The sequence below is a fragment of the Oenanthe melanoleuca genome, chromosome 20, assembly GCF_029582105.1.
Source record: "Oenanthe melanoleuca isolate GR-GAL-2019-014 chromosome 20, OMel1.0, whole genome shotgun sequence".
Lineage (NCBI taxonomy): Eukaryota > Metazoa > Chordata > Aves > Passeriformes > Muscicapidae > Oenanthe > Oenanthe melanoleuca.
In genome coordinates, this window is record NC_079353.1 from 7,902,600 (window position 1) to 7,928,584 (window position 25,985).

The 25,985-nt window shown below is 62.5% G+C and overlaps 1 protein-coding gene across 1 annotated transcript; it reads left to right on the plus strand.

Moving 5' to 3' along the window:
* The first annotated feature begins 1,288 nt into the window (after positions 1–1,288).
* SLC12A5 (solute carrier family 12 member 5) lies at positions 1,289–25,923 on the plus strand. The gene is made up of 27 exons (XM_056507676.1): positions 1,289–1,357; positions 8,060–8,154; positions 8,368–8,499; positions 8,698–8,844; positions 9,439–9,493; positions 10,337–10,467; positions 10,601–10,842; positions 10,921–11,132; positions 12,996–13,163; positions 14,049–14,147; positions 14,314–14,371; positions 15,022–15,196; positions 16,024–16,142; positions 16,437–16,535; positions 16,615–16,734; positions 16,908–17,012; positions 17,100–17,268; positions 18,174–18,369; positions 18,450–18,619; positions 18,704–18,835; positions 19,017–19,124; positions 19,296–19,418; positions 19,498–19,685; positions 20,024–20,038; positions 20,585–20,718; positions 21,215–21,323; positions 21,463–25,923. Exons 1-26 carry the CDS (start codon positions 1,306–1,308, stop codon positions 21,304–21,306), a joined length of 3,336 nt encoding a protein of 1,111 aa, XP_056363651.1. The 5' UTR covers positions 1,289–1,305; the 3' UTR covers positions 21,307–21,323; positions 21,463–25,923.
* The last annotated feature ends 62 nt before the right edge of the window (positions 25,924–25,985 follow it).

Sequence of the window (25,985 nt, forward strand, 5' to 3'; positions counted from 1 at the left end):
GCTGGGGTGAGGGGTCTGAGCCTCTCTCCTGGCTGCGAGGTCAGGCCGGGAGCATCCGCGCTGCAGAGCAGCTGGCTCCGCACCAGGAGAAAGTAAACAATTAATTACAGCCGTCAAGAAGTAACAGAGGCCAGCGGGCTGTCATGATCTCAGCCTGTGCCGGAGGAGATGCCGGGAGCTGCAGCCAGCTCAGGCTGGGGGATTCTCCCGGATTAAGTGCATGAGAGAACAGGGGGCTTCAAACAGCCCTGGAGGGTCTCTCTACAACCCCAGCTCAAGAGTGGCCTATGCCCCTGGCCCTGTGGGTGACAGCTGCAAGAGCTGGGGCCTCCGAAGATGCCACAGGATCCGGGGGGTTTGGCCCCATTGCAACCCTTTTCTGGGTTTGAGAAGGTTGTTATGGGTGTGATTGGCCCTCTGGTTACCAGGGGAGGTCACATGAAGCCCGCTCCCCTCTGCAGGGAGTGTTCCCTGTGCTGCAGGTCAGCTGGGCAGAGCAGGGTCTATCACCTCTGCTGTCCTCCCAGCCACGCTGTGGGGTGGTCTGGATGTCCCCCATCTCCCCGGCTGTCCTAGGTAATCCTGCTGCTGGGGCAGGGGTCTTCATCCACGGGAGGGGCCCTGATGCCCGCAGAGGGGTCCTCTGCATGACGCGGTGCTGCCCACCCGGGGAGCCGCCCGTCGCGGGGCTGGGGCCACGCAGATAGGGGCTGCCTTGATCCCGGGCTTCTGCCACCTCTGATGCGTCGGTCCCGCAAGCACAGGTTGTGCCCCACTGTACACCCCGAGTGTTTTCGAGGTCCCGAGGCTGCGCCGGGGTCGGGTGCGGGAGCTGCTGCGGGGTGCGGGGGCTGGCGGCGGATGCGGGGCCGGTGAGAGGGCCGGTGCGGGGTGCGGGGGCTGGAGGCGGGGTTCGGGGCCGGGGCGGGTGCAGGGTCGGTGCGGTCGCAGGACCGTCCCGTCTCGTCCCGTCCCGCCCGCGCCAGCCGGGCCCGCAGCGCTGCCCTAGTTCCCCCCCACGCCTGGCGCAGCCGGGAGGCGGCCCCGCTCCGCTCGCTCGTCTTTGTGCCCCCCCCGCGCCGCCGCGCCCCCCCCCTCCCCGCCGCGGCGGGGGCAATGCCTCCCGCATACGTGATGAAGCGGGCGGCCGGGCTGGGCTCCGCCGGCAGCAGCCGTGAGCCGTGAGCCCGGGCGCCTCCGCACTGCAGCCCCCTCCCACCGGCGCGGGGGGCGGCGCGGGGACGCGGCTGCTGCGGAGCGAGAGCTCCAGCTCCGGCGGCAGCGAGCGGCCGTGGCACCGGCGCCATGCTGAACAACCTGACCGACTGCGAGGACGGCGACGGCGGCGCCAGCCAAGGTGAGGCACCGGCACCGACGAGCGGGACAGCGGGGCGGCCCGGGGCCGGCGCTGGCGCGGGGCAGAAGCGGCGCGGAGCCGGGGCAGCGGGGGTAGGGGTGCCCTGCGGCGGGGTGAGCGGGAGGCACCGGCACCGCCACCGGCCGCGACGGCGGCTCTCGGCCCGCGGCCCCGCGGGGCTGCGGCGGGCGGTACGGGCATGCTCCCGCTCCCGGCGCCCCCGCGCAGCCCCGGCCGCACTCCCGCCGCTGCGGCAGCTTCGGGAAGCGGTGCGGCCGAGCCGTGCGGGGCTCACCGAGGAGCTTCCTCCCGGGCGGGGACTGCTTGCTGAGCTCTGAGCGACCCTGTGAGGCTGGCCCCGCCGCTTCCGGACAGCCCCCGCCAGTCGCCGCATTAGTCCCGCTCCCACTCGCCCGGGACCCCCGCAAGGGTCCCCGCACTCAACTGCCGACCCCCCCTCCCGCATCTCCGCTGCAGCTCCCCCAGCCCTCCCTGCTGCCGCCCCCTATCTCTCCATATCTCCTCTCTCACCCCCGCTGCCCTCCCCCCCATTCCTGTCCTCTGCCGCCCGCCCCCCATCTCCGGCAGCCGCCTCCCCATCCCGGGCAGCCGCCCCCCGCTCCCTTCTCCGCTCCCGCCCCCCGGGGCCGCCGCCGCTGTCCTCGGTGCTGAAGTGGCCGCCGGGCCCTTCTTCGGGGCCGCAGGAGCCGTTCGCCCGGGGCCGAGCCCAGCCGAGCCGAAGCGAGCCCAGCTAAGCCAAAGCGAGCCCTGTCGTGCCGAGTCGAGCTGGTCCGGTCCGATCCGGTCCGTGCCGCGCTGCGCTGTGCCCCGTCCCGCTGCAGCCCTGGCGCAGCCTCGGCTCAGGGCCGCTGTCTGTCGCGGGCGAGGGGCCGCTCGGCCCCGCAGCAGCCCCGTCACTGCTGGAGCTTTGGCCTCAACCCCTCCCGGCACCCGGCACTATCGAGCTTTGTTAGGGTCCCCGTTCCTCCTGGGGCGACGTCCAGCACCAGGCAGCACAGGCCCCGTTCTTGCGCCTGTTCCTGCCGGGCACAGGGATGGGCACAGGGATGGGCTGCAGCCCGAGGGATGCAGTGTGTGCCCAGGAGGACTTGCACTGCCCCTCTGACCCTCCCAGAACCCGCCAAGTCTCCTCTCCAGGTCCCCTCGTGGGGTCTGCCAAAGCCCCAGCCCCAGCACATGTCTGGCTATGGCAGTGGTTGTGGGGTCCCGGCTGCCCACAGTGGGGCTCTGGGCGCAGCTACAGACAGGCTCTGTGTATTCCTCTGCTCTGCCGACCCCAGTCTGTTTATTTGCTTGTTTATTTGCAGCTCCGCTCAAGGTCAGGGCTAGCAGGAGACTTTTGGGGGCACCTTGCCGGGCTGGGGTTGTCGCACTGGCCTCCGGCTGTGCCCTTCCCTGAGCACTTGCCTTACCCTTGCCCTCTGCAGTGCCAGGATCTCTCCCACTCACTGATTTCCATCACAGCAGTGCCAGCGGCGTGGCAGCAGGCGGTTCTGCCGTGCTGGGGTCTGGCAGTAGGGCTGGACACTGTGCCACTACAGATGGACCAGGCAGACTGTCCCTGGAGCTGAGCCTGGTGAGATGGTGCCCTGTGGGACAGAGGATGAAGGGCTGGAGGAAGCAGGGGCCTGGGGTACTTGGGGGAGCAGGGATTATCTGTAAGAAGGGACTCAGCAGAGCTCCCCACACCTGTGACAAGGGTGGGTGTGGCGGGGGGGGGGGGGGGGGGCGTGGGTTGTCCCCCCATGCCAAAGATCAGCTGAACTCCCATCATGAGGTTTGTCTGCAGGAACCATGGAAAACCTGTCAGGAAAACACTGCAAAGCTGTTGCATGCCAGTGGTCCCCCTTCACATGTCCTGGCTGCTCCAGTGTTGGCTGTCCAGCATCTTGCCAAGCCCAGTATGACCACTGAAGCCCTGGGTGCCACTTAGGCCTTATTTGTCAGAAAGGTCAGCAGTGTCCCAGCTCAGGTCGTGCTCTGGACAGCATGCACGAGCCAAAGGACAAGGGCTGGAAGGGCTCCAGCCCCAGCAATCCAACAAGGGCTGGACGAGTGCAGACCCTCTGGGGAGATGGTGGGAGCGGGGAGCAGGCAGGGCTGCTGCCTGCAGTGTCCGGGCTGGCACCTTGCACTGCTCTGGTTGGGGTGCTTGGATGTCAGCCGCAGCCCCACTGCAGGATGCCATGACACCCAGCCCCGGGGCACTGAGATGCCTGGGGAGCCCATATCCAGGACCAGGAGCTTTGCTGGAACTTGTGTCCACGGCCATTTCCAAGGCAGGGCTTGGACTGTCGGAGAATCTGGGAAGCTGTTTAAATGCAGCCAGCCAAAACGCCTGTGCTGGAAATCCTGCGCTGCAGGGCCGGCTGATCAAAGGGAGGATAATCCTGGGTTTAGGAAGGAAGAGGATAGGTCTGAAGTAGCAGTTGGTCCAATTTGGGTCAGGCAGTGAAGGAATCCAGCCCAAAAGGCCACTGGGTGTGCTTGCTGGCTGGAGGGGGGAAGTGCAGCCCTGGGATGGAGGGAGCATCCTACTCCATCATCCCAGCTCTGACCCCCTCCCCTGCTCCCCGCCACGCTGCAGCTGGAGCTGGCTCTGCTGTGACACTGCCAGCACGAGCTAGCACTGCTCTGATCATCAGTGGTCTCTGTCTCAGTGGGGCTGCAAGGGCTGTGTGGCCTCTCCAAGGGTCGCCCTCCCCAGGGCAGCTGTCAGACATGGCTTTGCAGGTAGAAGGAAGCAGGATGGGTGCAGAGATGCTGCTGCTGTAAGAATATCTTGGCCATCCCCATCTGCTTTAGGCACCTCAGGCCAACAGCCCAGGGCCAGGCAGTGTGTGTACAGCCAAGTCCCCTTCATAGCCGGAGGTGACGGAACAGCAGTGTGGCCTCCCTGGCCAGCAGCTCCTGCAAAACGGCAGCAGCTGGGGACATCAGCCAGGGCCACGTGCTCGCCAATGTTCTCGCTGGCCTGCTGGGGTCACCCTGGGGTGCCCCTTGCTGCAGGCACAGCCCTGGGAGCCCAGGTGTCCTGTGGTAAAAGTCAAGGTGTCCTGTGTACCGCCAGGGGAGCCCCAGGGCATCCCTAGTGCCATGAGCAGCCATTGCACCGCTGCTGCCCCTGGGGCTGAGGGGACTGGCATGGGGGTGGTACAGGGGATTCCGAAGCTGTCAGCAGCCCTGTGCAGGAGCACAGACGGAGGTTCGGAGGGCTGTGAGGTCGGGGCTATCCCCGCCACCCGCTGCACCTCCCGATCAGCGCCGCAGCCCTAGTGCCCGATGTGCCTGGCTGGGGCTCTCTGTGCTCTGGATGCTGCGGAGGGGACGGGCAGCCGTGGTCGGGTAGCAAGCTTGGCAGCAGCTCTGGTTAATTGGCCCGTGGGGGGTGGCTGTTGGGGCTACCCCAGCCAGTGCTCAGTGCCCTGCGCCGTGTAAAGCGATTAGGGAGGATTTGGGATAAGGGACATGACGCTTCCCAACCCAATTTAGGGCTAAGTGAAAAGCCATTAGAAGATCAAATTGTGGCTGGTGCTTGTGCCTGGGCGCTGCCTTGGGGGGCTCCGAGGGTGCTGTGACGGTCCTTTGGCGCTGCCACGTTTGCTCTGGGCTGCCCCGGGCAGGCAGGCTGGTGGAAGCCCTGCCGAGAGTGGGGCTGCGCGGTGCCCACGGCGGGGCTGCGGGTTCCTGCCAGCGATCCCGCCGCCAGCCCTTCCAGCCGCCGCAGCAAATTAAAAGGCCGATTCATGCTGAGTGATCCCTGGGGAGGGGGGCGGCTGAGCGCCGGGATCGAAGCCTGGCACGGCTCGGCTCTGCTCACACCGCCTGTCCCGGCTCGGGGTGCTAGCCCCGTCCAGCGCTCCAGCCCTGCGCTGCTCTGTCCTGGCTGCGCTGGGGAAGCAGGGCAGGGGCAGCCCCGTTGGCGCTGGTGGGACGGGCAGTGTCCCACGTGTCCCCAGGGCCAGGAGGCAGCACCCCATTTGTGCCGCCGGGCAGGGCTGGCCGTGACAGTGGCAGGTGAGGGACGGGTGCATTGCTCCTGCCTGCCCCGCCTGCCCCTTACTTCAGACCACGGGTCGGCGGCAGCTACCGGGGACAGGCTGCACCAGCCCTGCTGCGGCAAAATGGTCTCCGTCAGGAGCAGGAGCAGAAGCGGGAGTGCTTTGTCACCTGGGACCCTGCCCCCTGGTGCTTAACTCCTCCCAGTCTGTGGGGCTGGAGCGTGGGAGGCTGAGAGTCTCCCCGACCCGTGCAGCATCCTCATGCTCATTAGCTCGGGGCCTCTCCCAGTGCTGCTCCTCACAGCAGCATCACCAGGCGAGGGGCTCCTGCGCCACGGGCCAGTCCCAGCAGCCTGGCTGATGTCAGCACGGGCCGTGGCCCCGGCGTGAGGATCGCTGGCCAGAGGTGGGGGTGGAGGGGCTGCGAGCCGTGGATGCTGTTGTGGTGCCGTGGGATGGAGCGTGGGCACCCCAGGGTGCTGCTGTGGGGTGGAGCCGAGCAGGGTCAGTCCCGTGGGCTAGGCCCGGGGGTCCGGCCGCTCCATCCATCGGGCTCCGGTGGCGAGTGCCATGCGGGGCCAGCGTCCGGCTGCCTGCGCCGTTACATAAGAGCGGGAGCCGAGGCGGCCGTGGCTCGCCGTTGCCATGGAAACCTACACGATGATGTCGTCGCTGGGTACCAGGCGGTGAGGCGAGGCCCCCGCGGGCTCCGTTCTCCCGGAGGGGTCCCAGAGCCTCGCCACGGTTGGAGCACATCTCCCTGCCGAGCTGCCCGTGTCCCCCGGCACCACCCAGCCCCAACGGGGAGGTGAGCCCCAGCCAGCCCTGCTCCTGCAGCCTTGGTACGCCACACTGGGGATGGCCACAGCATCAGCCTGGAGGGTGTCTTGTCAGCATGATGGACATTTCACATCAGTGTGGTCCCCAGAGTGCAGATGGCAACAGCTGTGGCGAGTGGGTGGTTGCCAGCCCACGCCATTACTGTACCTAATGACAGCAGGGTTCGGTGGGGCTTTAGACCAAACACAGAGCAAGGAGAGCATGACGTTTGTGATGAGACCCGTGGGAGATAAAGGGCAGGCACATGCCAGTGGTGCAACCTGGGGTGCTGGGTATGTGTCCAAGGGGACCCTGGAGTGAAGTCTGTGGGCCAGGGTGTCCCAGTGCCACTGCCATGGCCATTCCTGCACAGGAGAGGCCTGTGAGCTGTGCCTTGGTGTTTGGCTGTGCCCTTAGGGACAATGCTGCCCTGCTGCCCCATGCTGGAGGAGCCCAGGGATGGTGGGAGTTGGGGGCCAGCCTGCAGGTCGGTGTCACCTGTAGCACTTGAGGCTTCACCTCCTGGTCAGCCAGGAGCACCCTGTCTGCCAGGGAATTGCAGATGGTGAATCACCACTGCACGCGGGCTTCCAGGATTCCAAATATGAGTCAACTGGCAGGAGAATGGCAGTCTTCAAAGGACCAGGATGTTTCAAATGGTCACAGGGTCTGTCTTGTGGCTACCACCATGAGTGAGCGACTACACTGCTAGGGCACCATCCCTCTCCCCTGGGGCACTCATAGGCTCCATGCTGAAGGATGGTGGAGGGGGCAGTTCTCTCCCTGGCCCCAAAGTGTGGAGCTGGTCTGTGACCCTGCCCATGTGGGCAGCCTGCCCAGCAGCGGGGTGGCCAATGGCAGTGTGACTGCTCTGGCTGCAGGGCTGTGGTGGTGGGATGGGTTTGTGGCAGGGAGCCTTTCTCCCCCCACTGAGGGCAGGGGACTAACCTGGGGGCTACCTGGGTTTTCCTGTGCCATGGGTGTCTCCTCAGCTGCTCTGCCCAGGACTGTATCCTTTGGCTCCTAGCCCCCATGCTATGGTCCCTCTCTGCTCAGGGCCTTCTCTTGGAGCTGTGCTTCTCCAGCAGCACCATCCTTACTGCCGCTCCATTTCCAGCTTGATTTATTTCTGCTGCTCTGCAGCTCAGCTGTTTTCATCGCTATTAAGCCAACTCCAGGTTTTCTGCACTAGGTCATTAATGCAGAGAGTGGCTGTGGCCCCTGTCATGGTAGTTCTATGTGACTGGCTGTGCTGTGGGTGGCTCCACTGCCCCAAGCACCATCTGCCCTCAGTGATATCACCTCTGGATGCCTTCCTGTGGCCCCTACTCCTGTGGTGCATGTCTGGGAGGAGGACCAGACACCTGGCCAGTCGCCCCACTCACAGGCATCATGCCGGGACCTTCCCCTCTGCGGTGATGCTGAGCAGCCGTCCAGATCCTGCCCCTGCAGACAGTGCTGAGGGCAGTCCCAGCGCGCTCACCCGCAGGCACCCCGTGCCGTGAGTTATTGCATCCCGCCGGGGGGCTCCCCCGGATCCACTCTGCTTGCCTCACTGCGTGGATGCGCTCCAGCGGCTCCACGTGTCAGCACGGCCAGGCAGGGCAGCGTGTGGCTGCTGGGGATGGCAGCCTCTGCCCGTGTGTGCTGTGGGAGGTGATGCTGGTGGCTGGGACGCTGGTCTGCCATTGCCTGTGCTGGGACTGGGCACGAGCGTAGTGCCCACAGCACTGGCAGCTCTCCTGCAGGAACCACGGGCAGCTGTGACCCCTCACAGGTGGCCCTGTGGAATGGATGATCTCCAGGTGTGGGGTGTGGGTGGGGCAGGGGGTGTCTGACTGACTCAGTGGTGTCTCTGCAGGCGATGGCAATCCCAAGGAGAGCAGCCCCTTCATTAACAGCACGGACCTGGAGAAGGGCAAAGAGTACGATGGCAAGAACATGGCCCTCTTCGAGGTAGGGCATGCAGGCAGTGGGGTGGGGGAGGGAGCTGAGCTAAGCAGCTGTCCCACAGCACCCAACCTGCACCCTGTGCACTGGGGCGTGCCATAGCCCACTGCCAAAGCCATTCCTGCAGGGGCAGTAGGGGAGTAACATCTGGTGAAGTCTCCTGGGGATGGCTGGGGTCCCAAGGGACTGTCCTCATGACTGGGGATCTGCTCTCCACAGGAGGAGATGGACACAAGCCCTATGGTCTCGTCCCTGTTGAGTGGACTGGCCAATTACACCAACCTGCCACAGGGCAGCCGGGAGCACGAGGAGGCTGAGAACAATGATGGAGGCAAGAAGAAGCCGGTGCAGGTGAGGACTCAGGAGGGAGGTTACATTCCCTCCCTCTCCAGCCCCTGCCTGTGTAGTGCCCTGGGAACAGGGGACCCCCTGGCCTCAACCAGGGGCAGTTTTACCCTGGGTTCCTGGCTGCTTTGTGGAAGGAGCGCGACCTCTTGCTCCTCTGACAGCAAAGCCCCTGAGCCCTGATAACTGCTGTTCCCTCAACAGGCCCCACGGATGGGCACCTTCATGGGTGTCTACCTGCCCTGCCTCCAGAACATCTTTGGAGTCATCCTCTTCCTGCGTCTCACCTGGGTGGTGGGGATTGCTGGCATCATGGAGTCATTCTGCATGGTCTTCCTCTGCTGCTCCTGCGTGAGTTTTGGAGCCAGATAAGCCTCCACAGACTTTGCCCATTGCCTGGGGGTCACCACTCTGGCTGGCTGGACTATAGAGAGGTGCACTACCTGCTAGCCCCCAATGCTCTGCTCAGCTTCTGCCCCTGCCTTAGCTCCTGCCCCACTTAGAGCAAGGAGAAGCCTTCAGCTTCCCAGAGGAATCAGCAGTGTAATGGTGCTCAAATGGTGACCCAGATCATAGCTGCCATGTGGGGGGATGTGCCGGGGGTCCCCTGCTCTGGTACCATGCAGAGAGCCATCTTACCAGGACAGTAACCCCAGGGCAGAGGCTGGGAAGACCTTGTCCAGTGTCCTGGGCAGCCTGAGCCCCCCCAGCGCTGCCAGCCCCTCCAAAGGCTCAGCTCTCTCAGCTGTGCTGCCAGCCAACAGCCCTGCCTGCCCACCCACACATACATCTATCCATTCATCCCCCCGGGCATCCTTGCCCTGTGGCACATGTCAGCGTGGCCCCAGGGAGCCCCATGTCCTAGCATGGCCCCAGCTCTCCCTTCCACTCCCCTGTCCCTCTGCCCAGCTCCGCCGGGTGCTCACACTGTGTTTCTTCCTGCAGACGATGCTGACGGCCATTTCCATGAGCGCGATCGCCACCAACGGAGTGGTGCCAGGTAGAGCCGAGCCCGCGTCCCCGCGTTGTTCCACGTGTGCGGGCAGCCGGTCCCCGCCGGGTGGGGAGCCCGCAGGGGCTTTTCCCAGAGAGCATCCCCCGGGGCTGCCAGCCGCTCTCCAGCCTTCTGCCACCAGCCCGTGCAGATCCCCAGGGCCCGGGGGAGCCGCCACCCGTCCCCAAAGCCGCGAGGTGCAGATGGCAGCGGGAGCCGCCAGCCGCGGCTCCTCCCTCCGCCAGACTGGCGAGGCCCGGGGAGCCGGGAGGCACCCGGCAGGAGGATGGGAGCGGGGCGTGCAGGGTGCCACGGGCCGGGTGATGCGATGGGCTCTCCCCCCGCAGCCCCGGACTCTGCCGTGTGTGGCCTCGGCCCCCCGGGAGAAACCGTGGGGTGCGGCCGGTGGGTGCCCTCCCGCAGAACATGCCAGCCCTGCAGAGCCCTAGGGAGCCGTGAGCAGCGCCCGGCTGGGCACGGCGCTGACAGCCCAACACGGGGTGTAATTAAAGCTATTTATCATCCTGCTGCCGCAGCGGGACCATCGATCCTGGCAGCCCAGCTCTAAGGGCTCCTCTGGGAGGGTGGAGCAGAGTATGGCCCAGGTCCCTGGGGCTCCAGCTCCTGTCTGGTGTCCAGGGAACACCTGTGCTATTGGCCCTTGCACCTGGCTGCTGGGCTTTTGGGGAATGACTCTACCTGTGTGGTCACTCCTGCTGCTCTGCATCTTGCTCAATGCTGGAGCAGGGCCTGTGGCTATCCTGGTTCCAGTCTGCCCTCTGGGATACCTGACAGGGCTGATGGTGTCACTGGGGTCTGGCTGGGAACCACTTTTGCTCTCTCTGACAGCGGGTGGCTCCTACTACATGATCTCACGCTCCCTGGGACCTGAGTTTGGTGGGGCTGTGGGGCTCTGCTTCTACCTGGGCACCACCTTTGCCGGTGCCATGTACATCCTGGGCACCATTGAAATCCTGCTGGTAGGTACCTGGTCCTTGCCTTGTGCAATGCCATGGGCTCAGCTCCTGGCAGGGCAGGGGGCCTGAAGGGCCCTTCCCTGTGGTCCCCTCTGCAGGCTGTTAGCCAGGTGGTGATGCCACGTCTCTTTTCCAGGCCTACATCTTCCCAGCCATGGCCATCTTCAAGGCAGAGGACGCCAGCGGGGAGGCAGCTGCCATGCTCAACAACATGCGTGTGTACGGCACCTGTGTGCTGACCTGCATGGCCACTGTCGTGTTCGTGGGTGTCAAGTACGTCAACAAATTCGCCCTGGTCTTTCTGGGCTGTGTCATCCTCTCCATCCTTGCCATCTATGCTGGTGTCATCAAATCAGCCTTTGACCCACCAAGCTTCCCGTGAGTAGGGGGTCCTGCAGGGATGCAGCAGGGCTGGGGCATGCAAATGCTGAGTGCTGAGTGCCCATGTTCCCCCAGGATCTGCCTCCTGGGCAACAGGACCCTCTCACGCCATGGCTTTGACCTCTGCACCAAGATGGTGGTGGAGGGGAATGAGACAGTTGGCTCCAAGCTCTGGGAGCTTTTCTGCACCTCCCGCTTCCTCAATGCGACCTGTGATGAGTACTTCACCATGAACAACGTCACTGAGATCGAGGGCATTCCTGGCGCTGCCAGCGGCCTCATCCAAGGTGAGCACATGCAGACAGAGGCATGGGAACATGGGCATGAAGGCATGGGAATAGAAGCATGGAGAAGGAAGTGCGAGGGAGCTGTGGTGGGGCAGTGGCTGTGCCTGCTGGGCAGCACTGCCAGCAGGGCTGGTGGAGGTGTGCTGTGGGAGGCCATCCTAAACATGGTTCCTCAGCCATGCCAGGTGTTGTGGGGGCAAACAGTGCTGGGTCCAGGTGGGAGGGCATGTGGGTGATCTCTGCTGGGGGCTGCTCTGCTCCTGAGGCACAGTGAGATGTGCTCATGCTGTGCTGGGCAGTGGGACAGACTCCTGCACTGGGTGACAGAGCAGGGTGCTGCAGCCACCTGCACACAGTCTGTGTCAACCAGTGGGGTGGTTCAGAGTGATGCCCAAAGGCTGGGGAGGAATAAATCCTCCCTCTGCTTCCTCTTGGCCTTTGGAAAGCTGGTATTGATTTGAGGTTTTGAGAGAAGCAATCACCCCTCGGGGCCACTTAGCTGCTGTGGCTACAGCCTTGCTGGGAGAGTGGCCAGGACCACAGAAAGACGCGTGAAGCTGCTGGGAGGAGCCAGTTATGACCTGTTTTTGTGGAAATGCTGGTACATCTGCCAGGTGCTCAGACTCAGCAGCGGATGACAGAGGCTGATGCTCTGTGCCACATTCAGGGTGTCTGCAGACCCCCGTGCTGGAGTGGTTGTTGGGACTCAGGAAAGCAGCAGAGCTATGAGCAGTATCAGTCCTTCCTGATGGCTGCAGGGCTGTCCCAGCCATCCTGCCCTGGTGTCATGGGAGCTCAGACTTGGCTAAGCACGTGGTGCTCAGGGCTGCAGCTGTGACCGTGATTAGTGGAGTGCAGTCACAGGGTGTTTGGAAGCCTCCCAATGGTGTCCCACTCTGTCACTTGGGTCAGATAAGGAGTTCCTGGCTGCTGGGTGGAACCTGCTCTTGTTGGCAATGGTGCTGCTGGGGGGGGGTGGGGTGCAGACCCCCACCCACCCAGCTGGTCTCTGTCAGGGCAACAGGCAGCAAATGCTCCTGCACTGGGGCCATCAGGACAGAACCAGGACCCCACTCTGGGGTGGCTGGTGGCAATGGTGAGCAGGCTAGCAGCATCTTAAGATGGGTGGCACAGTTTGGCCCTAGCAGAGATGACTGGGGCTTGCTGTGCCCCAGGTGACAGGTCTCGCTGTAGGGAGAAACACACATTTCTGGAAGGATGAGACAGGCGAGGCCAACAGGGGTTGCCAGCCCCATCTGTCAGCTGTAAGCAGCCATGAAGGGGGCTCAGTGCAGGGGTTGAGGGCTGGTCCCTGCAGGCCCCTTTGCCCCTCTCTGCAGCCCCCCAGCAGTGACATGCCAATGGCAGTTGCCTCTGCCCGCCCTGCCTGGTGCTGGCTGCTCTCCACTGCTCCAGTTTCTCCCTGCAATCTGTGGCCAGAGCAGCACACGGAGGGACATTAAGCCTGTTACATCAGCCCCGCACTCATAATCCCATCAAAAACATTATCAAGTTACTTTGACACGATCCACTTCTCTTAAACCTGTGTTGATCAGCATTAATTATATTACTCTCTTAATTATTTGCTACTGCAATCCCATGTCAGCTGCTCCAGTATCTTGTGGGGACACTGCCAGCAGCAGTATGTACCTGCTCTGGCTGCCCACCTGTGCTGCCAGCCTCACCCTGTGGATGCCCGTAGCTCTGTCTTCTGGCTGAGCCATCTGCTCAGTGAGGCCAGGGAAGGGGTGGGAGAACCAGAAAACCCCCAGCTCCATCCCTGTGAGGTGGGGATGTTGTGCTGGGTGTTTCTCATGGGCGCCTCATGCCAGCGGCACTGCCCGGCTTCATTCCTCCTCACAGAGAACCTCTGGAGCTCATACCTGACCAAAGGCGTGATCGTGGAGAAGCGGGGTCTTCCCTCAGTGAGCTCCCCCGACACCCCAGTGGACATGGACCAGCCCTACGTCTTCAGCGACATGACGTCCTACTTCACCCTGCTCGTCGGCATCTACTTCCCCTCGGTCACAGGTGGGAGTCGTCGCCGGCCCCGCTCCGTGTGCCGCCCCCGCCGTGGGTGACAGCGGTGGTGACAGCGGCGGCGCGGGGGAGGCCGCTCGCCATCGCCTCCCACGCAGCCGCCCGCGCTCCAGATCTGACGGTGCCGCCCGGTGCGCGCTGACGTCCCGCCGCTTCGGTATTTTTAGCTCTCCGGGGGCAGAGGAGCCCCCCCGCCCCAGTCCCGCTGCGGAGCCGAGCGGGGCGCAGCCTGCGGGGCTCCCTGCAGCTCGCCGGGGCCGGCAGGAGCCCCCGGGGTGCCCCGGGCATGGCGAGCGCTGGAGGGTCCGGCGTTGCGGAGTCCCCGACAGCCGCTCAGCCTCCACTGTCCTCCCTCCCTCCCTTCGGTGCCCATTGCCCAGCAGGTCCCAGTTTCTGCAGGACCGTGTCCCCTGGTGCCGCGGGCTGTGCTGTCCGGCCCCGGCCGGAGCACGGGTCATCCCTCGGGCTATGTTGATCCCGCCCGTGCAGCCGTGTCCCTGCATGACCTCCTGCCCTCCCAGAGCAGCGTCGGGGCTGGACCCTGGCCCTGGCCCTGCGGCAGCCACCGTCCTTGCTTGAGCTAATTAAGGGCTAATGAGACAAGGCACTTGAGAGCTTTTGAGCCTGATCCTTGAGTGGCCTCAGACTGCGTTTTGGGGTAGGGGGGGAAGTGCTGGGGGGGATGAGAAGAGCAGGCTTCGTGCCCCCAGCCGCAGCAGCCCCTTCTCCTCTGCGCATCATGTCTGCTTCCCATCCTGGTGCACACCGAGCTGAGCTCTGCTGTGCCCAGGGCTCACAGAGTGCCTGGCATGAGGGTATCTCAGGCAGTATGGGCTGTAGCTCTGCACCCCCTGACACCACCCCCTCCTTCCCCAGGCATCATGGCTGGCTCCAACCGCTCTGGAGATCTGCGGGATGCCCAGAAGTCCATCCCCACGGGCACCATCCTGGCCATTGCCACCACCTCTGCAGTCTGTATCCTTCAGGGCTTGCCTGAGCCTGGGCTGTGGGGCTGAGGGTGCGTGGGTTCTGCAGCGCAGATTAGCTCCGGTGCTTCGCTGGGCTGGGACAGGGTCCCAGCACCCACTGGCTGGACAGGCAGGACTCTGCATCCTCCTGGCTCTCCTTGACTACCTGGCAGATATCAGCTCTGTTGTCCTTTTTGGAGCATGCATCGAGGGGGTTGTCCTGCGTGACAAGTGAGTGTCCCAAGGCCATGGGGCCATGGGGAGAGTCTGGCAGCCCCCCAGAACAGGCTGGGGCAGGGGCAGCCTCCAGAGCAGGCAGAGCTGTGGGGAAGGCTGCAACCAGGACACACTGGGCAGACATGGGGGCATTGGGGGGCTCGTGGGTGCCACCGTGCAAGGGGGCTGGAGCTTGTAACAGGCACTGGGGGCTTGTGTGCACCCCAACCATCCACGTTTTGCTGCATTCCTCCCACTCTGGGGCTGCAGGCAGCCACTTGTTTGTCAACAGGCAGGGCTGCCTGTGCTCCTGCTTATCTGGGGCAGCCCTGCTCACTGCACGTGGCAGGTGACACTTCTGGGTCGGCAGCACCAACACAAACAGGATCCAACTGCATGCATCGTCATTGCCCCCCCCGGCACAGGGACAAGGAGTCTTGTTCCACACCTGCCCTTGTCCTTAGCCATGCTAACGAGTACAGGGATGAGGACAGACCCCTGGCTACCTCTGATCCTGCTCCATTGCTCACCCCCTGAGAGGGTGGGCCCTTGCCGGGTTGTGTCACATCCCCCCAAAGTGGTGGGCTGGTTTGTGCCGCTGTGATGCTGATGCTTTTCGGGCTGGGACATGGGATGGAACCAGAGGTGATGCTGATGCCCCGCAGGTTTGGTGAGGCCGTCAACGGGAACCTGGTGGTTGGCACCCTGGCGTGGCCGTCCCCGTGGGTCATTGTCATTGGCTCGTTCTTCTCCACCTGTGGGGCTGGGTTGCAGAGTCTCACCGGAGCCCCCCGCCTCCTGCAGGCCATCTCCAGGGATGGGATCGTACCCTTCCTCAGGGTAGGTGACCCCCCAGTCCGGTGCTTCCTCATCCTGAGCGCCCACTGAGGCTGCAGATCCCACCAGCACGAGAGAGCGGTGGGAACCCACCCTGCCTTCCCCTGGAGCAGCCCCGCTTCCCTACCCTCATCCCGCCGGCACCGGCACGGCGGTGGGCGGCCGTGATGGCTCTGGCTGCGGTATCGGTGGGAGGAGAGTGTCGGGAAAGGTCAGAATTCCCTCCCCCCCCGCTGCCGTGCCGCTTCATATTTTATCTGCTCTCTGAAGACGCGTTCCCACAACCTCATCTCTCCAAATCCAACCCGACAGCTCCCCCCAGGGAAGAGCGGGCTAATTTTATCCTCCCTCCTTCTCCTTGCCAGCCCCAGCCCGAGCTCTCGCTCGCTCCGCCCGCACCCTCTAATGCGTCCGGACACGCGCCCCCGGCCCCCTCCCCGGTCCCCTCACAGCCGCAGGAGGGGCCGCTCTCCGCCGCCTGCGTGTCCGTCCCAAGCATAGGATGCCCGGCTCTGTGCTGGCTGTGGCCAGGCTGAGAGCTGGGGCTCGTCCCTGCCGGGGGAACAGGGGCTGCTGCGCTGGGTGTGGGGAGAGCGTCGGGATCTGCCGGGAACGGGGCTGTGCTGTCAGCAGAAGCCAGCCCTGGACTGCTGCCCTGGCAGGTTCCCATGGGACATGTGCCAGCTCATGGCACCCAGTGTTCCCAGTCCCTGCTCCTGCCAGGGCTGGGTGTATGGGAGGGTCGAGTCTTATCAGGCTGCACTGAGTACCCTTGCCCAGGGCTACAGGGCACGGCAGAGCCTGATGCACCCCTCTCCCTCCACTTCCAGGTTTTCGGTCATGGCAAAGCCAACGGGGAGCCGACGTGGGCCCTGCTGCTCACAGCCTGCATCTGCGAGATCGGGATCCTGATCGCCTCTCTGGACGAGGTGGCTCCCATCCTCTCCATGTAGGCAGCGTGCTGTCAACCCGCACTTCTCAAGCAGCGGGTGGCATGTGTGGGTCTCTGCTCCTCTGGTGGGGGGGAACACCTGCTGCCATGGCCCCTGCCTGGGAAGAGGAGGGGGCCCTGCAGGGACTCTGGGATCCCATCTTGGCCAGCATTGAGGCTTGGTTTCTCCATGGCACTGCTTCTCTGTCCATCAGCAGGGTCTGCTCCAGCACTGGCCACCCCAGGGCCAAGAGGTGTTGAGACTTCAGTCCCACACCGTGCACCCACTCAGCCCCCTACTCTCTCCTGCAGGTTCTTCCTCATGTGCTACATGTTTGTCAACCTGGCATGTGCGGTGCAAACGCTGCTGCGGACGCCCAACTGGCGGCCCCGCTTCCGCTACTACCACTGGTGAGCTGGGCAGGATGGGGCAGGACAGGGACATCCCAGAGGACCCCAGGGCACGCTGACAGCTCTGTGCTCTCTGCAGGACCCTGTCCTTCCTGGGCATGAGCCTCTGCCTGGCACTGATGTTCATCTGTTCCTGGTACTATGCACTGGTGGCCATGCTGATCGCCGGCCTCATCTACAAATACATCGAGTACCGTGGGTAAGGGAGGCTGTGGTGCTGCAGCTCCTGGCCAGCCCCCCCGTGGCCACATGGCCTCCCGGTGTGGCTGCTCAGCTGCCCTGGGATGCTTGTCCCAGGATGCTCCAGGGTGCCAGTGTGGTGCTCTGTGGGCAGAGCCTTGGGCATCCCTTATGAGCTGCTGGTTCCTGCAGGGCAGAGAAGGAGTGGGGTGATGGGATCCGGGGTCTATCCCTGAGTGCAGCACGCTACGCCCTGTTGCGGTTGGAGGAAGGGCCCCCGCACACCAAAAACTGGAGGTAAGACTGAGCAGAGAGATGGGGATCAGAGGGTTCTGGGAAGGGACAGGCTGGGTATGGGCATTGACTGCAGGACCCTCCTTCCAGGCCACAGCTGCTGGTGTTGGTCCGTGGGGATCAGGAGCAGAACGTGGTGCACCCGCAGCTCCTGTCCTTCACATCGCAGCTCAAGGCTGGCAAGGGCCTCACTATCGTGGCCTCTGTGTTAGAAGGGACCTTCCTGGACAATCACCCTCAGGCGCAGAGGGCGGAGGAGGTGAGAGCTGCCCGCACTGGGACAGGCTGTGCCAGCAGTAGGTGCTCTTGGTCTCCAGGTGTCCAGGGTTGTTTCTGCCCCATGGCCAGGGCTGGTGGCCCCAGGATGGCCTGGAGAGCTTCAGAGTGGCATCAGGCAGAGCCTGAGGACTCCATGCTTCTCTGGTGCTCACAGAACTGCAGGGACCTCTGGACCCCTCTTCCCCTCCAAGACACCAGAGATGCTGGCACTGGCCAAGCACTGGTCCCAGTCCTGGCCAGTTGCTGTAGGACTTGGCACAGCATGGCATGTCACAGCACAGCACAGTGCCCAGCCAGGGGTTGCTGTGCTGAGCCGACTCCACACCCTCAACCCTTGCCACAGTCTCTGTGGCCCTGGTGCCAGGCAAGGTGGGAGTCGAGCCTTTCCCTGCCAGAGTGAGAGCATTCCCCACCCCCTGTACCCGCAGGGTGGCACATTAATGAGATTAAGCCCTCGGAAACAGTTTTCTCTCCTATGCAGACATGTTATAATTTCTCTGAGTAAATAATATAATTGCTGCTCTGCCACCTGTCAGAGCCCTGGCACAAGGACACCCTTCACTCTGCATGGTGCAGAGCCGTGTGCCAGCTCTGTGCACCGCTGGGCAGCACCCCCCTGGCCTGAAGCCACCAGCCTGCCATGGGGCACAGAGACCTAGGCACCCTGCAAAGACCTGCACCCTGCACCTCGCAGCCCTGTACCCCATAGTCTGCACCCCCCATTCTATACCCTGTACCCCACAGTCTGCACCCTGTACTCCACACCTTACACCCTGTACCTCATCTGGCCTGGGCTGTGTCACTGCTGGGCCTGGCAGCTGCTGTGCCCATGATCCATGGCCGTCCCCAATGCCCTGGGATCTCTGACTTCCTTCTCCTTCGCAGTCCATCCGGCGCCTGATGGAAGCAGAGAAGGTGAAGGGCTTTTGTCAGGTGGTGATCTCCTCTAACCTGCGGGATGGCATGTCTCACCTCATCCAGTCCAGCGGGCTGGGGGGGCTGCAGCACAACACAGTGCTGGTGGGCTGGCCCCGCAGCTGGCGCCAGAAGGAGGACCACCAGACCTGGAGGAACTTCATTGGTAGGCACCGTGGAGGGTGGGCACTGCTGGACCTGAGGGGCTGTAAGCTGCCCTGGCTGACGTGGCCCTTCCCCTCCCAGAGCTGGTGCGAGAGACCACAGCTGGGCACCTGGCCTTGCTGGTGGCCAAGAACGTTGCCATGTTTCCGGGCAACCAGGAGCGGTTCTCGGAGGGCCACATCGACGTCTGGTGGATTGTCCATGATGGGGGCATGCTGATGCTGCTGCCCTTCCTCCTGAGGCAGCACAAGGTAGGCTGGGCCCTGCAGTGCTGGGCTGGGACTTGGGCTGTGGCCGTCCCTGAGCCGTGCCCAAGCCTCCCCGGTCCCCTGCAGGTGTGGCGTAAGTGCAAGATGCGCATCTTCACGGTGGCACAGATGGATGACAACAGCATCCAGATGAAGAAGGACCTGACCACATTCCTGTACCACCTGCGCATCACCGCCGAGGTGGAGGTGGTGGAGATGGTGAGTACTGGGACAGGGCACATGCTGCTGTCAGGGATGTTGTGCATGGGAGACACAGAAAGAGCCTGACATGGGGCACACAGCACCATGGGGGACACAGCTCCTCGGGGACATGCTGGGCCATGCTGGGGCCAGTTGGTACAGCTTACCCTGCCCCAAATTTCTCCTGTTCCCTCCACAGCAAGAGAGTGATATCTCTGCCTACACCTATGAGAAGACACTGGTGATGGAGCAGCGTTCCCAGATCCTCAAACAAATGCACCTCACCAAGAATGAGCGGGAGCGGGAGGTGAGGCTGCAGGACAGGCTGGGTGGGCTCTGACCCCTGTGGTAGCTCTGATGTGAACCAAGCTGCCCTGCAGCTCTGTGTGCTCATCCTGATGGAGAGCTGGGCTTCAGGCTGGGCTCTGCCCAGCCAAGCCCTGTGTCCCACTCCTTTGGCTGAACCTTCCCCACACAGATCCAGAGCATCACAGATGAGTCCCGTGGCTCCATCCGGCGCAAGAACCCGGCCAACACACGCCTGCGCCTGAACGTCCCCGAGGAGCAGGCTGCTGATGGCGAGGAGAAGCCAGAGGAGGAGGTGAGGAGTTGTATCAAGATGCAGCCAAGCAGGTAGCTGGCCCCAGGCCCTGCCCACCATTCCCCTCTTCCCCCTGCAGGTCCAACTAATCCATGACAAGAACGCCACCACCTTCTCCAGCAGCTCTCAGTCCCCTGGTGATGAGGTGGAGGCAGCCCCTGAAAAAGTGCATCTCACCTGGACCAAGGAGAAGTCCGTTGCTGAGAAGAACAAGAGCAAGAGCCCTGTCAGCCCTGAGGGCATCAAGGACTTCTTCAACATGAAGCCGTACGGCCCCCCATGCTGCCAGCTTGTCCCACCCATGCCTTGTGATCCTGGCTGTCCCTGCCTGCCCCAGCCAGGCGGGTGCAGGGAGGGTCTCGGCAGCACCAGTTTGATCCTTGCCCTGAGGAGTGGTCAGGCAGCCTGGGTGCTCTGAGTGTGCCCTTACAGAGGGGCTGGGGGCAAGTGGGGAGGGGTTTCTGTGTAGAACTGTGCTGGCAAGGGATGGGGTGCCCACACTGGGTGTGCTGCAGGGAGTGGGGTCCACACCTAGTGTTCACCACATCTCTCTCTCTCCTTCTCTCTCTCTCTCTCTCTCTCTGACCCCATCGTGCTCCTGGCAGGGAGTGGGAGAACCTGTAAGTCTGGGTTTGGCTGGGCGCCGGAGCTGGGGTGGAGGGAGCTGGGATGTGCTGGTGGGGCAGCATGATGGGAGCCATCGGGGTTGCCCCTGTGCAGGAGGGCTGCTCAGTGAGCCGTGACAGCTGCAGTGCCAGACAGTTCACTCTGGCTGCCAGCCCCGTGCACCGCGCACTGCCCGCACTACACGCTCCTTGTCTGCCCTGTTATGCTGCCAGCAGCTCCTTGCAAGCCTGGGCTCAGGCACCCACGGTGACACTCACACCGTCTGCTCCTGCTCACTCCCACGTGGCCTGGCCCTGAGCAGCTGTGGTTGCCACTGCCCATGAGCACCGTGCATGGCCCTGTGGCTCATGGCCACCGATGCAAGCTCAGAGTCACCAGCACAGTGCCTGGCAAAGCTTGCTGCACCCCAAGTTTGTGCTGCATCCCAGCCTGGACTACTCTAGGGCAAGAGGCCAGTGTGCCCTGTGGCCCCCTGGGTGTGGTGTGGGGCTGGAGGCCAACTGTGCCTATCCCATGCCCACATGTGCTGTCACCCACAGGAACCAGTCCAACGTGCGGAGGATGCACACGGCTGTGAAGCTCAATGAGGTGATTGTGAAGAAGTCCCAGAGCGCCAAGCTGGTCCTGCTGAACATGCCAGGGCCTCCCCGTAACCGGAAAGGGGATGAGAACTGTATCCTTCTTGTGGGGCCAGTCATCAAAACCCCTTTGTGCCAGGGAGACCAGGGTCCATATCTTCCCCAAAACTGGTGGGTCTCAGGCAAGTTCCAAGAGGCACAGGTGTAGTTCCTGAGCTTGGACACACCCCCCTACACCTGCTCCTGGCTGGGTCCAGCAGCTGTCGTTGGCACCAGCTTGCCCCTCCAGCACGTGATAGGTGCTGGGACCACATGACATTGCGCCAACACCCATGAGTGCAATGGCCCATGATGGGCCCGGGCAGAGGTCTTTGGGGCTCAGCCATCTGCTGGCTCAGTCATCATCCCCATCACACAGCACCAGTATGGGTGGGCTTCCCTGGCCCCTCGGCTTGGGACTGACCCTGCCAGGTCCTGGCTCTGGTGTGGAGGTGTCAATGCTGCAGGTTCAGCTGGGGATGGCAGGGATGGAACAGACCTGTCCCCATGTATGTTCCAGTATGAAGTTTGTCTTCCTTGACAGTTGTGCAGACATGGAGTTCCTGGAGGTGCTGACGGAGCGTCTGGACAGAGTGCTCCTGGTGCGTGGTGGGGGCCGGGAGGTCATCACCATCTACTCCTGAAAGACGGCGCGAGAGAGGTTTGTCTGCATACCGAGAGCCCCACCACCCCTTTGCACCGCGCTCCCAGAGGGGAGGAGGGAAGGCCGGATGGCAGCCGGTGCGCAGAACCTTCTCCTGGCTTTGGCCGTGCCCCTGATCTCTCCATTCGAACTGCAGCACCAGATCTTCCGGGAGCATCCAGCACCAGAGCAGCTGTTCCTCATTGCAACACCACAGCACTGCTGTCCTTGTTTATATATAAATATATACAGTGAACCGCGGACTGAGCACCAGAGCTCGGCACTGCCGCCGCCGCCACCGCCCGCCCGGGCAGAGCCAGCCCCTGGCCAGCCCCAGCACTGCCGTGCGGCCCCTGGCCGGGCAGGAGCGCGGCCGTGCCCGGACGGACCTTGGCCTCACCGTGCTGCTACTCCTGCACAGACTGGGCTGGACGCGCCCGTGCCCTGTCCCGCCGCCGGCGCCGTGCCTCCCTGCGAGGCGCTGCAGAAGAGAGAGCTCAGCTCACCCCGCTGCCCTCGCTCCTGTCCCGGCTCCAGCAGCGCCCGGAGCTGCCTCGCACGGCGCTGCACCCGCGCTGCCCCTCACCGCCCCGGTCCGGACAGCCCCGCCTCTCCGCTGCCTCGGACAGAGCGCGGGCTGAGCTGGTGGAGATGCAGCACGATGGTTTGGAGGAGGCAGAGGGTGGGGGGCGGCTGTTTGGGGTCAGGTGCTGGAGCACAACAAGGCCGTGAGAACAGGAGCCCTGACCTAGGGTGGTTGGGGGTGTTCCCTGTCCCCCCTGCCTGACTCCAGGCTCTCTTGCGCAGGAGTCGCGGTGTGGAGCTGCGGTGTCGGGATCCACCCGGGATGCTGGGGACCCCGGGTAGCTGCTCTGGCCTGGCACAGGGTTGTCCTGGACCCCCACCCTCCTCCCCCACCGCACTAAACTGGGGACTCTCAGGGCCCAGCACCCGCACATGTGTCTGGGTTCCCCCTGTGCCCCGCTGCACTCCCTGCTGCTCCCTCGGCTTCTCTGCTAACCTAGCCCTGGCTGCGGCCCCAGGCAGTCGCAGATGTGGGGGCTGTAAGACACTCTGGATCTGTGTGTATTTTTAACATATGCAAAGGCTGCTTGCTGATCTGACCAGCAAGACGCCACAGCGAGGTGGGGGCTGTAGAGGTCCCATCGCCCCCGGGCATCATGGCACTCCCTCACACGGCTGGCCAGGGCAGCCCCGGCACCAGCCACGCCACAGCCGCCAGCCCCCACAGGGGCAGCAGAGCCCCCCGGGGCAGATCAAACACCTCTTATCTTTGGCAGCAGCTGCAGGGTCACCCCGTCACCGTCCCCCCACCCCCTCACCCCGCCAGCATCTCTCAACAGAAGAGAAACTGAGGCGCTTTTAACAAATGTGAACGGTTCCAGGAACCACGCAGGAAGCGGTGCGAGGGCAGCAGGGTGCCGCTGGCGCCCGCCCCAGCCCCATGTACATAGTGTACATAATACAGTACGTGTATTTTTAAAGTGATCATATTTATGTTAATAGAACCAGATGAAGTCTATATATAGAGATCTATATCTATTCTGAGAGATGCAGGGCTCTGCTAGCACCAGGCCACAGGGACGGGGAGCTGAGCCGGGCTGCTCCTGCACAAACCAGGAGCCCATCCGTTGCACCGAGCGCTCCAGAGTGGTGGTGGAGGCTGCAGCCTTCCCCGGCCACCAGCAGCCCCTGGGAAAGGGCCAGGTCGCAGGTTTATTCTCTTCTCAATTTAGCTTCTTAAGAGTTTTCAGGGAAAAGAAGTCACAGACTTTTCTGAACTTGTTTCACAGCAGATTTGAGCTTCCACTCAAAGTGCAGCCTGCTAAGAGTTGCCCTCTCCCGGCAGCACTGGCGGTTTTGTACCAGCCTGGGCCCTGGGGCAGCACTTTGTCCCTGGCCAGAGCTGAGCCCCTGTGCTGAAGCACTCGCCCCCCAGCCCCTCCAGACGCTCCCCAGTGCTGTTCTGCACTGCAGCAGGTGCAGGGGGAGCGAGTACTGCTTCAGCATCCCCATGGGTGTCCATCCAGGCAGCAGCTGCCTCCTGCCTGGCACAGGCAGCCCTGACTGGTCCCAGCTCCCTGCATACCCGAATCCCTGCCAACCTTGGCTCCTGCCTCCCTGAGAACAGGAAATCCCCCTGCACTGGCCACTTCAGCCCCTGCTCCCTTTCAGAGCTCCTCTACTCCAGGTCCAGGCCAAAGCTATTTGGGGATGCTTGGATAAAAAGCAGTGGGTTTTTTGATGTTGGATTTTTTTTTTTTTTTTGCTATAAGATACTACTTGGACGCACTCCTTGACCAAAACCAAGCCCCAGCTGCACATTTGTGCCTGCTCATACCTTGCTCCTACATTTCCATCACTCCCGAAGTGCCTCCCTTCTCTCCAGGAGCAGTCCCAGTCACAGCCAGAGTTTCTGCCAGGGTAGCTCGGCTGCCTGTGTGGTTGCAGGTCTGTGTCACAGATGCTGCTGTGGAAGCCGCTGTGGAAGTCCCTGAACATGGGGAGCTCAGCATTTACAGGGGAACTGTCAGGCTGAGCTGAGACCTGGCTTCAGCACAGGAGCTCAGGGCTGACAAATGGTGCAGATGCACAGGGCAGCACTTTCCAGTCCTTCTGCTGCCTCAGCAGCCCGGGAGCTGTGAGAAGAGCAGGTAGGGGTCTGCAGGTGAAAAGTTCCTTTAGTTTTGGGAAGGGCAACCCATGGGAACCAGCATTTGCCAGTGCCCAGTTCCTCTGCCCTTTAGAGCTGGCCCTATACCACCAAACAAGCTCATGGGCTGTTTCCAGCCTCCCAAAATTACTTCAGGCACTTAAGCAGCAGCGGGGGAGGCACAGCAGCCTACCCACACAGCTCATGTGTTAGCATCATGTTGTTGGGCCTCGAGCACTTGCCAGCTGCTCTGCCTCTTCACAAGATGCCACTCAGTCCCTGCAGTTGCCCTCTAATTGTAGCTTGGCTGCTGCCCCCTCTGCTGCTGGGCCTGAGGCAGTGAGCACCATCCCCTCCTGCCCTGGCACATGGCACAGGGCAGAGGGCAGGGGCAGGTTATGCACAGCCTCTGCTGAGCCTGCAGACAGCACCCACCCTCACAGCATCAGGTGAGAGGCTCCTCGTTGGCTGCAGGTACAGGGCAGCCAGGAATGACACTTGCAGAGCAGTGGTGAGAGCAGCCAGGGCACACTTCTGACATGTTTGCTTCACCCCCCCAGCATCACCAGTGGATCCCATTCCCCTCAGCATCACTTCCATCCTGACGGCAAAGCCATGGTCCCGGCTCCCCCAGGGAGTAGGAAGGCCATTCCTTTCCATCACTACTGCTGACAAAAGGCATTCCCCTTCCCCATCCTTCAGCAAGAGCAGGGGCACAGCTCTGGACAGAGTCAGGGCTGTTCCCACACCCCTGCCAGGCAGTTTGGCTGTGGCAAGACAGGAGCTGGTTTCCACAGCGTGTCCCCTCGCCGTCGGCTGGAGAGGGCCAATTTTAGCAGACAGCACTGCATGTTAGTTTACAAACCCAGCCCTGCACGTTTGGCCTCTGTGAGTGTTCAGTTTCCCCATGGAGCACCCTTCTGCCGCTCCACCGTGGTGAAGACAGTGTCCTCCTCTGGTAGACATGCAAGTTCCTCCTTGGCACATGCGCAGACACGGTCCGGTTTTTGTTCCAGACAGGAAGGTCTTGACCCCCCAGTTTGTTTTACAGGCAGGCTGCTGCTGGAGCAGCACTGAGCAGCACAACCCAGGGGAGGGTGGGCTGGAGTGTGGCCACAGCCGGCAGGGAGTGTTTGGTCAGCACACAGTGCTGGTGGCATGTGCTCCAGTCCCTCCTGCAAGAGAGCCAAGCAGCCCTGGCCCCTGTGAATGGCAGTGGGCAGCTCGGGTCACTGTGGAGGGCAGCTCAGGTCGCTGTGGCCACCATGCAACACAGGCAGCAAGCCACAGAGCAGCAGGGACAGGAGACACAGGCAGCATCCAGCCTGGGCAGGTGCTGGTCATGGCTGGATGAGAGGAAGGACAAGAGAATGCACAAAGGCAAGAGTTGCACTAGAAGAGTCAAGACCCTCCTCTGTGTAGCAGGACTAAAAACTGGCAGAAAGACCAAAAGGTCTGAGATCTGCTGGTTACAACACTTTCTGTGCTACATGTGCAATATATTTGTTATGAATGTTATCACAAAGTCGGTTCATTCAATACTCTTTTAATCACTGTAGCTAGATGTTCTCTGTCCATTCAAGTGACTTTTATTCGAGTGCAATATTTCAATAGACATGTAGTGACCTAGAATGCTTTGTGTTTTAGAGAATCTGTGTGCAGAGCAATGCAATTAAGTTTAAAACCTTGTAAATAAAACAGGTTGCAAACCAAAAAAAAGACCCTATTAGGCTTGTATTTAATTTCTGTGTGTATTTCAGTGTTGTGCATTAGGCCGCTCCAGTGCAGACCCTGTGTTCTCTGTGCAGGTGTTCATGGAGGAGTGGCTCCTCAGCTGTTGAATGCTCCCTGTTACTGCTTTACTGCTTTACTGCTTTACCTGTATTCATTTTTCTAGACTCCTGTCTGCACAAAATGCAATAAATGATTTTATTACACCCTTCACTACTTGCACGGGGACTTTTCACTTGCTTCCAGGTCTCCACAGCTATTTTGCACCATTTCCA